The following is a 15,602-nucleotide window of genomic DNA, read 5'->3' as shown; positions in this document are numbered from 1 at the left end:
TTGGACAGACAGATTACTTTGTGTACACTCTAAAATACTTGGCAAAAAAGGGAAGGAAGGAAGGAAGGAAGGAAGGAAGGAAGGAAGGAAGGAAGGAAGGAAGGAAGGAAGGAAGGAAGGAAGGAAGGAAGGAAGGAAGGAAGGAAGGAAGGAAGGAAGGAAGGAAGGAAGGAAGGAAGGAAGGAAGGAAGGAAGGAAGGAAGGAAGGAAGGAAGGAAGGAAGGAAGGAAGGAAGGAAGGAAGGAAGGAAGGAAGGAAGGAAGGAAGGAAGGAAGGAAGGAAGGAAGGAAGGAAGGAAGGAAGGAAGGAAGGAAGGAAGGAAGGAAGGAAGGAAGGAAGGAAGGCTGGCTTTCAAGAAGAGCAACACAAAATTCAGGGGAAATAAAAAAAGACAGAATTAAACCTTAAGGGCTGGAGGGAGAGAGAAGGCTCAGATTTTGGCTGTATCACTCACCACTCACATTGTTGTCTCACAGAGCTCACACTGATCCTCCTCCTGATAACTCCTTTTGTGTCTTCTCCTCGCACCTACATTTTCAAAAAATGTCAAGAATCAAGAGAGCATATGCAAGAGAGACACACGTTTCTGCCTCTCTGAACCAAAGCTTTGGCATGGACAGCTGCTGACATTACAGCATTAAGGAGTTTCATAGGCTCTGTTGGCGTTTTAGACAGGCTTCAGTGGCAGTTCATCATGTGTTGTAAGATGTAATTTTAATATTTAAGCAGATCCTAAGCCAAAAAATATAATTACCTGAAAAGCCAGAATTATTAGAATGAAACAGGAATGTGCAAAACCATGAGGCTGCTCTGTTCTCACGTAGCAGAATAGGAAATTACATGCTCATTAGAAAAGACAGAGAGGCTTGTACATTGCAGAGGTTCAAAGCTCAACAATCCAGGCAAGCAACAACAGAAAGAAGAAAACAAAAACTTCCCTCACTTTGATAAGCTCTTTCCACTTAGCTAGTATCTTACGTAAAACCATATTTTTAGTTCAGGGATTCTCAAATGATAATTTCAGACACATTAAAATTTTCCAATGGAAGAACACAACCACGGGTAGCAAATATATCTGCTAAGAGTAGATCTATTTTTTAAATTACTTTTTGTGGATTCCACAGAAGGTAGCCACAAACCTCAGGTTGAAAGCCCATAATTACTGCTTCTGACCTTGCAAAGACCTCTTTGTGCCACAAGTTTTATATGATCTTCAAGAACTTCCTTTACTTTTAAAAACCACAACATACACAGTAAGCTGAAAAAATATCCCTGTGCATTTACTGGTAAGCAGGTTTCACATAATTTTTACCAATGCCAGCAGTTCATAGGAGTGCATTACAGTGATTGTTCCAGCTCTACACACCAACTTGCAGAAAAAACATCCATCTGACATTTCAACCAAAGCCTCTAATAGAAATACCAACATTATACTAAGAAAAAGAAATCAGCAAAAGTCACACCTGAACAAATAACCCAAATCCAAAGAACTACCAAAGGGATAAAAGGCCTGTATTCATTTGCTGTGTGATGAAACACAATAAAAATGTGAAATTAGGTACTTAGAGCTACTAAATAGCCAGAATTGTAGACCAAGGCTATTTTTCAGACTAAATACCATTGGTGTGGATGTGTTTTTCTTTCATATACTGGAAACAAAAGTCATGCTATGTCAGCACAGACTGCTAAATAAATCAAGGTTAGTTCAATACATGTTAAAACATTAGAGAGTAAAAGAACATTCCTTAACATATTTAGTCTTCCTGCAAAGTGGCTAGAGGAAAAAAAAAAAAAACAAAAACAAAAGGAAACTAATTTACAGGGGGGAAAATGGGAAGACTGATTTATGAAGTCAGTGAAATTGTAAAAAGAGAATATGAAAAATCAAAGCAAACACTTAAATACAAGGGAGAATTCAGGAAAAGAATGGGGGAAAAGTGGTAGTTATCCACATATGTCTCCCTCAGTAAAATGTACAAGGATTAACAGAAAGATTATAATTCAAAGAAAAAAGCTGCAGAATTAATATTTTCATTAATCTTGCTCAAGGGTGGTTTTTAAGTTAAACATAGATGCCACACTGTCTTACCAAGAATTTAAGAGATCTTCTAGCAGAAGTGTACATTATTTCTGAAAAGCAAGTTGGGGCTAAATTTTAAAACTACAGAACTACAATCTTGGCAGATGTAAAAGAAAAATAATTCACTCACAGCAGAATTTACTGGCATTAAATCTGATGTTAGGCTGCCCTCTTCAACCACAGAACCATTGAATATCCTAAGCTGGAAGAGACCCACAAGGATCATTGAAGTCCAGCTCCTGGCCCTGCACAGGACAATCCAAAATTCAACTATGACTTTGAAGGACTCACATCCTTTCTTGAAGAAATGCTTCAGTAACTGTAAACCATGGAAAAGCAAAACTGTAGAAGTATGAGGCCATCTATCAATCCGTAGTGTCCATCCGAGAGCAATGGCATCAGACATGAACCCACTCCTCAGGGAATGCTCATCACAGATGATGCAAGTCTGTCAAACTGCTTTTGAAATAGATCAAAATCAATTGCCCTACTTGGACTATAAGATCCCCTTTCTCTTCTCCTCCCTTAGCTTCAAATATAAATGACAACTAAAATGCTGCCTTTGCTTACTTCTCCTGCAGATCTTACAATGGTATTACAGCAGGCAAACTTCTTGAAGAACACACATGTGATAAAAGCAAAGCTGAAGTCATTGTTAAATTATGCAGAATTCAGGAGATCTCTGCTGTTTTCTGAGCTGTGTCCTTCATGAAAGGAAACTTCCTCAAAGCCTGGGATTTGGAACTCTTTTTTCACAGACCATAGTCACTCAACTGGCTTGTGCTTAATTTGAAGCTGCATTCTGTATCTTCTTACCTGGCTACAACTCATGAGTCAGAAACAAACAGCAGCTCAGAGACAAAAGATTAACTTCCTTGGAGCACTACTAGATTAAGTGGCAGCATATAATCAGACCAGAGGATAAATCAAGAACTTCAATATGCCCTGTAATACAGAAATGCCTAAAACCCACAAAATAAGTGTACATTTCCCAAACAAATCTGGTCAAGTTCGTTTGACACTGCTGTGTGGCTGTAGTGACTGTGCAAGCTGCTTATCTCATAGCTGTCTTGCCATGAGCCATACCTGTCTCCTCCTCTCTACAAAGCCAATTTCTGCAAGATGGAAACGGAACACTACAAAATTAGAATCGCACCACTAAGATGCTGCATTTGTTTAATTCATCTTGCATCACAAAACCTTTATGGACATCATGTGTCTCACTAAAAAAAAAAGAGGGGGAAAAGAACAAAGAAAACATTTTTAAGTATGACCCTGACCTTTACTATTTACAAACAAATTAAATTCTATACTGTTTCAGGAAAGCATTAGTCATTCAGTAATGTAACACGTTTTTTTGCTAAAATCTGACAGGTCAAGGAAAAAATAACACAAGTCCCAAAATGCAATTGATTCTACTAGAAGATACAAACAAAGATAAACTATAGGTTTTTCTGTGTATCTAAATTACTTTGGTATTGAACAGCATGCATAGCTTGATGTTGCCTTCTTTTGGCTTCAGACCTACACTATAATTTGATTATGGTAATTCTCTTTCCTGGTTTTCAGAAGAACCAATTTTTCATTCTGACGTATCATATCAACAAAATCATAATACATTACTTTAGCAATTGGAAGTGTATCAACTTAATAATCCATATAGTGATAACTAAAGTCACAGTTAAGTATTTAATCTCAAAAACTATCAAATGAATATAGCAAGTGATAGAAAAGGACAATATGTCAACAAAATGATTTCCCAGTCCTCCTGTGCAAATTAGAACACTTTGCTTTCCATTTCACACTTAAGCTGTGGAAACAGGAAATACAGAACATTTCCTTATATCATAAGGAATCCCAAACCTTCAGACTTCTGCCTAATTCAGTGTAGACCGCCAAAAGTAAATAGCCAGATCAAGGAACAGCCCTCTGCTTTATTTTAAAACAATCATAAATCTCTCCTTGCCTGGAGGACAGCACTTAATACTCCTAAAGCTCAGGTCATCATATCATTAATTCTATTGTGCCTTCCTCAAAAAGTAATTCTGGAGCAATAGGTGGTAACTAGGAAGTGCACATCCCAAAACCTTTACCACAGGCAAAAATGAGAAATTCAGTTTTACCTTTTAACAGGCAAAGGTTAATGCAATAGAAAAATATATAGTCAAACAGAGGAGAAAAGTAAATAACTGCTTCATTTCCTACAAACTAAATTTAGTGAAAGCAGATAGTAGAAACCTGGGTCAAAGCACTGCACTGCAGATGAGTCACACACAAATCAATGGATCAAAATATTTTACCTCCTCTTCTCCTTTATGATCTTCCAGGGAAGAACTTTGCTTAATTAGCTACTTCCCCCTTTGTCAGTCTCTTTTTGTTAGAAATTATTTCAGATGTACTTTGTCTGAGGTCCCAGTTTTATGGCCTTGGGGTATTAAATTCCAGCATTTCAGACAAGCCACTCTATCCCTGTCCTGTCACTCTATCTCCATGTGATGATTGTAACACTTAAATCATTATAGAAAGCATTTAGTGCAATTTTACAAGACAGTTTATGCATTCTTGCAGAGAAAGGCTGTCAAACTGCTTACCAGACACTGGTGATCTTCAGTATACACAGTCTGCATGTTCACAGGTGTGCCTCGCCATGCAAGGCTGAAATCACCTCTCCTTTGCACACTACAGACACATTTGCCCCTTTCTTCTCCTGTTTTGTGTATATTTTCAGGACAAAACCATGCTCCATTTCAAATCCTCAGTGTAAATCTATATTTTAACTTCTTCCTGTCCCCTCACATCAAAAACAAAAAGCATGGGTACAGACATCATTGTAGACTACACATCCCAAATAGCACCCAACTTCTCTTCAAGTCAGACTCTACAGACCGGCCAAATTTGCTTTCCCAACACCTGATAAAATGTCAGACTTGTTTTTACCTCAAATTCTAGGGTCTCAGCACTTCTCTTTGACTGAGCTAAATTTAGTTGTGGTAATGACTGCCTCAAAGTCAATTGCCCAGCTTGTTTTAGCTTCATTCCATGGGTAACATATATGCAAAGATCTGACAAACTTACAGTTACTGCTTAACAAACAGGCTGTACGTTAACTGGGGCCAGGGGAGGCTGATTGTGAGCTTTGACTAACGAGTGAAAACAGTAAAACTTTACCTGAGAACCAGATAAATAGAACGAGTAAGCAGACCATTATACAACAGAAAGTTGTAACCATGCAGGAAAGGAAAACACCAATGCAGTGACAATACCCCATTGCAAACCAGTATCAAGGGAGAACTTGTTTCACTTACAAGGAAAAGCCATACAGTGATACCATGAGTTTCTGAGATCTCATCAGATGTATGAAAAATAGAAGGGAAAGCGAGTCTGATTGAAAACTTTTCTTCTCATCTCACTATTAATTAAATGAAGTTGAATCAGATTTAACCAAATTAGCCAGAACAACTAGCCCTGGAATCAGAGACAGCCTTCAAGTATTCAAGTGAACAACTCTCATCCAAATCTTTATCTAAAGTTTGAGCAGACAGAAATGGTGGCACTTCACTGAAAAATAAATGGCTTTTGAAACCCTTCCCAAATCAGAAAGATTAGGAAAATTTATGGTCATCTGCAGCAGCCTACACCAGTAAGAGTATCCTCCTGCAGTTTTGTGTTCCTGTAACAAGTGTTCCTGGTTGCAGAAAGGGGTCAGAGATCACAGGTAGCACTTGTGTTAATGAACAACAACTTATTATACAACTTATTATTTGCCCATTTTGTCATACTCAACTTTCAAAAGTACACATTCAAGGCTGTGGTGTGAAACATTGGTGTCATCATCATACTCCATCTGGACCAGTTTTGTGTATGCAGCACTATGTACTTGGCATACAAAATTCGGACATTTTGGAAATACAGCTCATTTGAGAAGACACTTGGACATCATTCCAACACCAATACTAAATGTTCTGTAGGGTCAGAAAGAATGTATATATTAAGTTCACAAACTTGAGCATTTGAACTTATTCATATATTCCCCTTAACTGTAGTGAATGGTGTTCTAAACCCTTTTCTATATTGAAGTTTTCCTGTTCTATAAAAACTTTTTCATTATTTTGACTAACAACTTTCAGCTGGGAGTTCATTTTCTTCCTATTATCTGGTACAGCACTGTGGTAGAAAAGACTAATGCTGGTTAAAACACTAATGGTTTTAGTTGATGCTGAACAGTGCTTACTCCAAGCCAAGGACTTTTTAGTTCCTCATGTTCTGCCAACAAGGAGGTGCACAAGAAGCCAGGAGGAAGCATGGCCAGGACAGCTGAGCTGAGCTGGCCAAAGGGATATTCCACACCACAGAACATCATGCCCAGTATATAAACTGGGGAGAGCTGGCATTCGCTGCTCTGGGATGAGGTGGGCATCCATCAGTGGGTGGTGAGCAAGGGTACTGTGCATCACTCATCTTTCTTGGGTTTTACTACTCTCTTGTTGTTGTTATTATTAGTAAATTTATTTCAATTATTAAACTATTCCTATCTCAGTCCATGGTCATGGGTATGACCTTTTTTCCAGTTTTCTTTCCCATCCCACGGGGGGCAGTCTGCAGACCGGGGTGAGTGAACATCTGTGTGGTACTCCACTGCTAGATAGAGTCAAACCAGGACACCACATTAAGCCATTTAACTACACCTTTCAGTAACCTTTGCGTGCTTTCAGACAGCCACTGTACTTCAGTTCTTACAGTGAATTCACATCTTCATATGCCAGGGCTCTCTCCATGTTAATCTTATCTTCAACAGGTCCAGTCAAAGCTAAAAACTTCCGTAAGAAACCAAATTCAATGTCTAAGATTCTGTCTTTGGTGTAATTTCCAAGCTTTTTGTTTCACATGCTCTAGAATGTTTCAAATCATAGGCCCACACGGTGTCTATTCCCTCTCCAGTAGTATGATCTGGAATCCAGCAAGGGAAAGGAAAGCGACAGGCAATGATTCTGGCATTACATTCAAGTTCTTCTTCTAGCTTCTTCTCCAGCTGTGGCATCTGTTGAGTTACAAGAAAAACCTCTCAGAAACAGTAAAAAACAGGGGCATTCTCTTTAGAATCTAATTCAGGTGTTCAAGAGAAATCAAAGATTTGAGTAACTTTTTTTTAAAAAATCTTAGGAAAGTATTCATGATAGATATTTTGGCTTTGATGCCTTGACAAAGAATATCTAAAACCAGAAAATGGTTATTTTCAAATTCAAATTAAATCAAAACACAAATTATCCTGTAAATTAAAAACCAACCAAACAAAACAAAACAAACAAACAAAAAAAACCCACAACTAAAACTGCTGGGAAAAGACTTTGCATGCTCCAATTCATGATTCTCTTCAGTGGGATTCTTCTCTGAGGGAATGAAAGTTCAGCCCCCTGAATTTATGCTATTTATGACACCCTCAGGTTCATGAGCTATTGTGTGATACTCAAAGGGTCAAAATTTACAGTCTAACCCCAAGACCGATCCTGGGACACTCAAAACATTGCACAGACAACAACCCAAAGCAAACATTCTGCTGTCAGTCTATGGTAAAATACTGCTACATTAAATAATACTGAAATTGAGCTTAGTCAAATCCACAACCTGTTAACATAGGCATGTGAATCCCTGCAGCAGCATTCCATGAAAGAGAATGTAGAATCATGGAATGGTTTGGATTTAAGGGACTTTTAAAGGTAGTCTAGTTGAACACCCCTGCCATGGGCTGGGACATCTTAAACTAGATCAGGTTGCTCAGAGCCCCATCCAGACCCCATCTACTGCCTCTCTGATCAACCCATCCCAGTGTTCCACCATTGTATTCATAAAATTTTTCTTACTTATATCTAAGATGAATCTACCCTCTTTTAGTTTAAAACTATTACCCCTTGTGCTGTCCCTACAGCCCCTACTGAAAAGTCTGTCCCCATCTTGTTTACAAGCCCCCTTTAAGTACTAAAAGGCCACTCCCTAGAGTCAAGTCTTCTCCAGGGTGATTCACCCCAATTCTCTCAGCCTGCCTCCAGGAAAGAAGCTTCTCTGAACCCACTCCAACAGGTCCACATCCCTCTTGTGATGGGGTGCCCTGGATGCAGCACTCCAAGTGAGGTCCCACCAGAGCAGAAGAGGGGGGCAGAATCCCCTCCCTCCCCTGCTGGCCACACTGCTTTGGATGCAGTCCAGGACATGTTTGACTTTCTGGGTTGTGAGTGCCCATGGCTGGGTCCTGTCCAGGCTCTCATTGCACCAGCACCCCCCAAGTCCTTCTCAGCAGGGCTGCTCTGATATGTTCATTCCCCTGCCTGTGTTGGTACTTAGAGCTACCCTGACCCAGGTGCATACCTTGCACTCGGTCTTGTTAAAGCTCGCAGTATTCCCATGGGCCCACTTCTTGTCCAGGTCCCCCTGGATGGCATCCTGTCCTTCAGGCACGTCAACTGCACCACTCAGCTCAGTGTCACCTGCAAACTTTTCTGAGACTGCACTCAATTCCACTGATTTATGCTACTGATGAAGATATTAAGCAGGACTGCTCAAATAAAGACCCCTGAAGGACACCAATTGTAACTGATGTCATCTGGATGTTGAGACATTGACCACTACCCTCTGAATGCAGCCATCAGACAACTCCTTATCCACTGAACAGTCCATCCACCAAATCCATCCCTCCCCAGTGCAGAAAGCAGAATGCTGAGGGGAACCGTGTCACATACCAACTCTCCCTGGTTGAATACCTACAAGTCCAGCTTTCCTCCATTCACAAAAATTGAGAGGATATTAAAGTCAGGGGAACTATCACTACTTTTCTAGAACAGAGCAACACCCTGACCAATCAGATGCTCTTTTCCTAATAAGTGCTTTGCAAATTCTGCCATGGATTAAGTGAGAAATAAATTAACACATGTAGACTTAAAAGAATTTTTTTTCCATCCCAGATAGTGATTATGTTCTTGGAAAAAAAGAGAAACCTAACAGATTTAGCCACTTTTGTCCTTAGGAAAAGTTTGATGGTATGTTTAAGCAGATCAGCAGTGCACATCCATTTGGAGTTCCTTTTATTCTTACATATTGTATGTATCTGAATGAGTAATTTTAACAGGCTACTTCTGTTACATGTAAAACACTACTTACTTTGGTTATCATGATGTAATGTTTAAATATTAAAAAATTTTAAAGGGCAGTAGTTATTAACAAATTTAGCTGAATTTAAGTCACAAAGACAAAAATACATAAAATTTCAGAAAAACATGAAAGAAACAAAACCCAAAAGAACGTTATTAGAAAATAAGACTGACTAAAGAAAAGGTATTTTCTAAAGGCTGCAAAGAGCTTTCACTATCGCATACATTCAGGGTGTGCCTTTGATGTAATATCCTATTATAGCTAAATTTAAGCTAACAATGGAATATTTTAGGAAAATTACAGTCATAGATCGAATATACCAAAGAGTTACCTCCAAATATTTTTAAGGCTCTGATTTCATCCACACAACAAAGCTTTTTAACATTTTTGCTGCCTTAAACAACTAGAAAAATAAGCCTACTAGCCCCTTCAACGAACTAGAAAATTAAGCCCACTTTGTTATCTAAAACTGAGTTGAGACACCAGAAAAAAAAAATTTTACAGAAAATATAAATATGGACATATACTAATTTTTTAGGAGCAATTATGAAAATTAGCAAATTAGAAAACATCATTAATAGTTCAGCCAAGTTCAGCCAAAAAGAATTATATCCTTGAACCAGTCACACTAGTTTTTAAGCTAAATATATTAGTTACATTAGGTGTTACAGTCATACTGTCTGTGTATCATCATTTTATGTGAAGCCAGGGTTTGGGGGAATTTTTTGGTGTGTCAACACGGACACATAGTTTAGTAAACCTTTTGTACAGTATGTAATCAGTTAAAATACACAGGAGCTGCAAACATGAACACCTGGCAAGAATTCCATCATCCTACCCTGAACAAGTCTCTCTCTGCAATAACTCAGAAACAAACACACCTTCCCCCCAATGCCTGCAAGAACAAGAGAGGTCTTAGTCTTCCCTGAAGATCAATAAATTCAGGTTTTTAAAGCTAATCTTGGATATGAAATAAAAGTACTGTGTTAAAGCATCAAATCAGGCCAGCATTATTAAAAAAGCTAAAGAGATCTATTGTTTCTCAGTAAAAAAGAACAAATGCATTAAGGTTTCTAGAAAATTAATTTAGTCATTCAAGAGGCTGAGCATTAACAACTTCCAAAGTAAATTCAAAGGGGATCATAAGCAAACGAATGCTCAGGAAACACAGAGGTACATATGTTTGCATCTGTTGCATTTATGACAGTACTTCTGCTGAAAGAATTTAACTTAGTATTTACTGGATCTACAAAAGATACTCTGAGCCCTACAGCTACCCTTTCTATCACAGCTGTTACTAATGCATCCCGCTTTATTACATTTAAAAGTTTAACTCAGTATTTCTGCTGGGTTTACTCACATTTTCCCAGGGCATTTGTTTATTCCTAGTTTACTGAGCCAGCTTTCCCCACCAGGACTTTTCCCCTCGGTGCAACGGCAGAATTCCTGACCGCAAATCCAAACGTTTCCAGTGCCCCCTGCCGGAACTCAGCAAGGGAGCACGTAACACCCAGGGCTGGCGGCATGAGGAACACCCCGGTGCTCACTAATATCCCACTTTTACCCACTTCAGTTTCCAATACGGGTTACAATTGGAATCTGAAGCAGAGGATTACTTTTGGTGCCGTTGAAAAAACAAACAAGCAAACAAAAAAAACACAGAATAGGAAGGTTTATTACGCTCCCTGTTAGTGCTGCAGAAATGTTTTCAGTGTATGCTGTATGGTATGGCATCACATAAAGCTCTTCCTCACTTCATCTCACACCTGCCTTGGCAAAGGAAGAAGCAATACAGAAGCACAGGATGACAAAATCGGGTTTGTTCAGCCTGGAAAAGAGATGGCTTCAGTGGAACCTAACTGCAGCCCCCAGCACCTGAAGGGAGCCTACAAGATGGAGAGGGACCTTCCACAGGCACAGGTAGTGACAGAACAAGGGGGAAGGGCTTCAAACTGAAAGAGAGTAGGTTTTGATTGGTATTAGGAAGAAATTCTTCACATGAGGGTGGTGAGGCAATGGAACAGGTTGCTCAGAGAAGTTGTGGATGTCCCAGCTACGGAATTGGTCAAACCAGGTTGGATGGAGCTCTGAGGAATCTGGTCTAGTCAAATGTGTCCCTGCTCATGGCAGGGGGGTTGGAACTAGAGAAGAGAAGGTTGCGTGCAGACCTCATAGCAGCCTTCCAATATCAGAAGGGACCCTACAGGGAGGAATCTCCTGGTGAAGCTGGAGAGGGTCGCTTCATCAGGAACTGCAGAGATAGGACAATGGATAATGGAAAAAAACTGAAAGGGGAAATTTCAGTTAGACATTAGGAAGAAATTCTTTACTGTGAGGGTGGTGAGAGCACCCTCAGAACAACTGGAACAGGTTGCCCAGGGAGTTTCTGGATGCCCCAGCCCTGGCAGCGTTCAAAGCCAGGCTGGATAAGGCTGTGAGAAACCTGGTCTAGTGGGAGCTATTCCATGCACAGGGAGCTTGGGACTTGATGATGTTTAAGGTCCCTTCCAACCCTTAACATTCTATGATTCAATGATTATTACTGACTGCCTTTGACCATCTGCAGGTTAATTCATTTTGCAGATTAATGTATCAACACTGAATGCCTTGGCATTAAAACAATTAAACATTGTAACAAATAATTAAACAGTATAATAAATAAAATACAATAATATAATAAAAATTAAAAATAAATAGTAAGCTTACCATTTGAGGTACTCCAAAAACAACAACATTTCTATAATGGGAGAAAGAAACCTAAAATAAAATTTGAGAACAAATCTTATTGAAAATGGCATTTCTAGTTTGAAAAATTCTCACCATTCTTTTCTCCTAATCCCTCTAGCTGCACTTCTTTCAACAGGGATTTAGACCAAAATATGCAAGGAAATCCCTTACCAACTTTTCATCACAAAAATTTCCACATAAAGAAAACTTATACTGCTGAACTGCAAAAAACTTCTACTGTCTGGCCAAGGATATAGAATAGCAATTCTAGAAGCACAGAAAGTATTAATTTAGAAAACACCAATATGACTTTACTAATAACTAAAGAGTTATTTTCACAACTCCTGTATATGATAAAATCACATATGCTTTAAGTTTGCCCCTTCTTTTGTTAAATGTTAGCTAGCTATAAAATTTTTCCAGGCATTCTAATGACTGAGTTCTTCCACTCAGCACCATCAAGTTCTCCTATGTTCCTCTCAGAACACAAACACCCCCACAGCCAAAAAAAACCCTCCCACATAATTTACCAGGCCCAGGCTTGCTCAAGGAGCCTCTGCTGATAAAGGAAGCCATTGAATAAAGCACAAAAGCAGCAGAACAGCATACTGAGCCCAAAGAAACCAGATTCCCAGCACAAGAACTCTGCTCAAAGCCCAGTGTAGCACCTTGTGGTCAGACAGCATTTCAGTTTTTTCAGGAAAGTATTTCCAAACTTATAAAATCTCTCAATCATCCTAGATCTCTTCTTACATAATTCACTACCCACCTTCCATAAGTCTGAAATATAAAATTTGGTGTTCTGATGTACTCCATCTCTCCAGGCACGATATCTGGAGTACCAGACTAGCCAGGGATTCAATTCATATCCAACAGCCTGGAATCCCTTTTTTGCAGCTGCTATCACCTACAAGGAAGAAAATAAATCTTCACTTTGAAACATAAAAGTCTATTCACCTAAAGAGAAGCACACAGTTTTATTTAAAATATAAATCAAAGGAAAGCACTTTCCTAAGTCACCCTGGGTTTAACACCCAACAGATCAGCTGTATAGTGAACAAAAACCGCAAAACTACATTTTACTATTATTACTAGTGCTGACTGAAATATAGCCAGGCAAACAAAATGAAAACAAACATTCACAGGGCAAAGCTGTGAGCTTGCAGTACATCTATGATCCATATAAAAGTTTAATTTAACACATTCATTACAGCGTCTTAGAATTAAAGAGAACCAACATTGATTGCAGAGAGAACAGTGAAACTCACAAGCCAAAATGCTCAAAATTAGACCACTTATTTGAAAAGCAGTGAGGGATAGGCACGTGAGCAGCCCCTGAATCAGAGCCAAAATGACATACCAATAGAGAGTGTGAAAGCAGTCTTGATTGAAAAAAAAATTAAAAATGCACTGATTTCTAGAATAAATGTTTAAGACAAAATTTAAAAGGCTACTGCGAACTTCTGATCAGCAGTGGCCTGATGAACTATCAATTACAAAACAAGCAAGGTGAAATCAGAAAGTACACATTTCTTAACAGAACTTCTCAGCTTTACCTGGAGTATACATTTCACACTGTTAAAATAATGCATCTTCCCTCACACACAGAGCAATTGCAAATTCACCAAAAGAATCTGACATCTTTACCACACTTGGAAATGTGGCAAATATCTTCATATTTATCCAATGATTACACCTGAGTAAGTGCTAAATAATTAAAAGCATCTGAACAGACTTTTTTCAGGACAGATGCATCAAAGAAGCACCAAGCATTCCTTTTTAGGCACCTATATAAGAATTAATGACACAGTACCTATTGAAATTAAATACCTCTGATGAGAGTCAGCAGCCACAATGCCTCGGAAAGGGCATCAGAAAACTGCAGTTATCTCCTTTTTTTGGTGTTTTTCCTACCCAGGCACAATTCAAGCAATCTTCACAGATTTGGGTTCCAAATCATTTTTTTTTAACATGGAAAAATAGTTGACTCATTCACATAAAACATGGACAAAGGTAGCATTCAGAAACACATGTGTTTCCATCAAAAACCACCACCCTGTTGCTAACTCTGACTTGAAGCAGACAGTTATGAAAAAGCAAACAAAACATCACAGCAACAAAAGGAAAACCAAACCACACAATTTTCTGCTATATTATCATCACATTTCACAAACTGGGGCTCAAGCAATACCCTGGAAACAAAGTACCACTTTTTCTTTCATGATTCTCACCATTTCTCTTGGTGTCTATTCTAGTTTCACCATTTATGGTGAAATAGTTTCACCACACGGATTACGAAGTGGGGAAGCCAGCAGTGCAAAAATGTTTGAAGACTGCAGTTCTACCCACACCAGGATTTTTATTTTTATAGTCCATCACTAGCTGCCCATTTCTTTTTGCACTTCTATCACCTTTATACATTAAATACCTCACAGCCTCACTTGCTGCAGCTACATACCTTTGTGGAATCACAGCTCTTTTTCAATCAGTACCAAGACTGATAGCATCTTTTCAAGTGAATGTGTTGTGATTCCCTCCAGTCACCACAATGACATTTTGTCCACTACCTTGGTCAAGCTACAGGTAAGACTGAAGCAAAAACTATTTATTACCCATCAAAACTGAATATAAACCTTTCTCAGCTTTGATCCTTTCCATAAGACTCAGACACAACCACCAGATGCCAAAGACAAGACAAGACATTTTTAAGTGTGAGAAAACCCAGCCCCAGCAATTTGGCACTTTTTTAAGAGGTGATCTAAAAGGAAGGCAACATCCATAACTTACAATGCGGCCATCCCCGCTACCTATGTCAACTAGGGAGCCACTTCTGTTTTCCAACATTTTCAGCACATTCTGGATCTGAGCGGCGGTGGCAGGAACGAAGGGCAGGCACACCTTCCTCAGCGCCGGGGTGACGAAGGGGGTGGCCACAGCATAGAGGGCCACCAAGGTGCCCCCCACGCCGGCCGTGACCAGCAGGCCCCAGCCGCTCCTCCGGGAGCCGCCCTCGCCCTCCGCCTGCGGGACCTCCTTCGCCAGGCCCTGGCACATCGCGCCTGCGGACGGACGGACGGACGGACAGTGTTTTCAATCGAGACAATTCAGTATCTTGTAGCACAGAGCTACGACGTAAGAGATGAAAAAAGCACCCTACACTTCAGCCGATCCCAAGGAAACGCTACAGCTGCCGAAAAGCTGAGGCATGAGGGGGCAGGAGTGCGGTTCCTATTTGACCCCCTGGCCCTCTACTCGGGGCAGCGCGCCCCAAACACCTCAAGGGCGGCGCAGGGACCTCCCCGCCTCGGCAACACGTCCCGGAGTTACTGCGGAGGAACTTTTCCCTGGGACACAGCGACAGCCGCCACGCACACTCCAACCCGCCCATGACCAACCCAACCTTGTTCTCGGCCTGCAACAGTTATAGGGAAGGGCGGTACCACTTTACTATGAAGGGGTGGGGGACCGAAACCTGTCCGAAAGCGCTCCGGAGAGAAGCGCCGCGCACACTTTCCAGCGCACACTTTTCCTCACGTCACCCGGCGCAGCCCGCTGCCGCCTCGCCCGGCGCCCGTATTCCGCCCCGCTCGGTACATGCTCCCTCCTTCCCTCCCCGCCCCCGTGAGCCGGGGCGTGCGGCCGCCAGCGCCGCGCT

General features: G+C 40.3%; 1 protein-coding gene across 3 annotated transcripts; it reads right to left on the bottom strand.

Annotated features, from left to right (window-relative positions):
• Positions 1 to 1,253: 1,253 nt before the first annotated feature.
• On the bottom strand, positions 1,254 to 15,572 carry ATPSCKMT (ATP synthase c subunit lysine N-methyltransferase). Of its 3 annotated transcripts, none has more exons than XM_054639402.2 (5): positions 15,420 to 15,572; positions 14,735 to 15,006; positions 12,717 to 12,854; positions 11,927 to 11,977; positions 1,254 to 7,118 (listed from the first exon to the last, which is right to left on the bottom strand). In XM_054639402.2, exons 2-5 carry the CDS (start codon positions 14,999 to 15,001, stop codon positions 6,921 to 6,923), a joined length of 654 nt encoding a protein of 217 aa, XP_054495377.2. In that variant the 5' UTR covers positions 15,002 to 15,006; positions 15,420 to 15,572; the 3' UTR covers positions 1,254 to 6,920. The 3 variants fall into 3 exon arrangements, with proteins under 3 accessions (XP_054495377.2, XP_077038510.1, XP_077038518.1); XM_077182395.1 differs by having other exon boundaries at positions 15,388 to 15,562; XM_077182403.1 differs by lacking the exon at positions 15,420 to 15,572 and adding an exon at positions 15,105 to 15,366.
• Positions 15,573 to 15,602: the final 30 nt, after the last annotated feature.

Source organism: Agelaius phoeniceus, chromosome 1 (assembly GCF_051311805.1).
Source record: "Agelaius phoeniceus isolate bAgePho1 chromosome 1, bAgePho1.hap1, whole genome shotgun sequence".
NCBI classification, from domain to species: domain Eukaryota; kingdom Metazoa; phylum Chordata; class Aves; order Passeriformes; family Icteridae; genus Agelaius; species Agelaius phoeniceus.
This window is presented reverse-complemented; position numbering and strand designations above follow the sequence as displayed.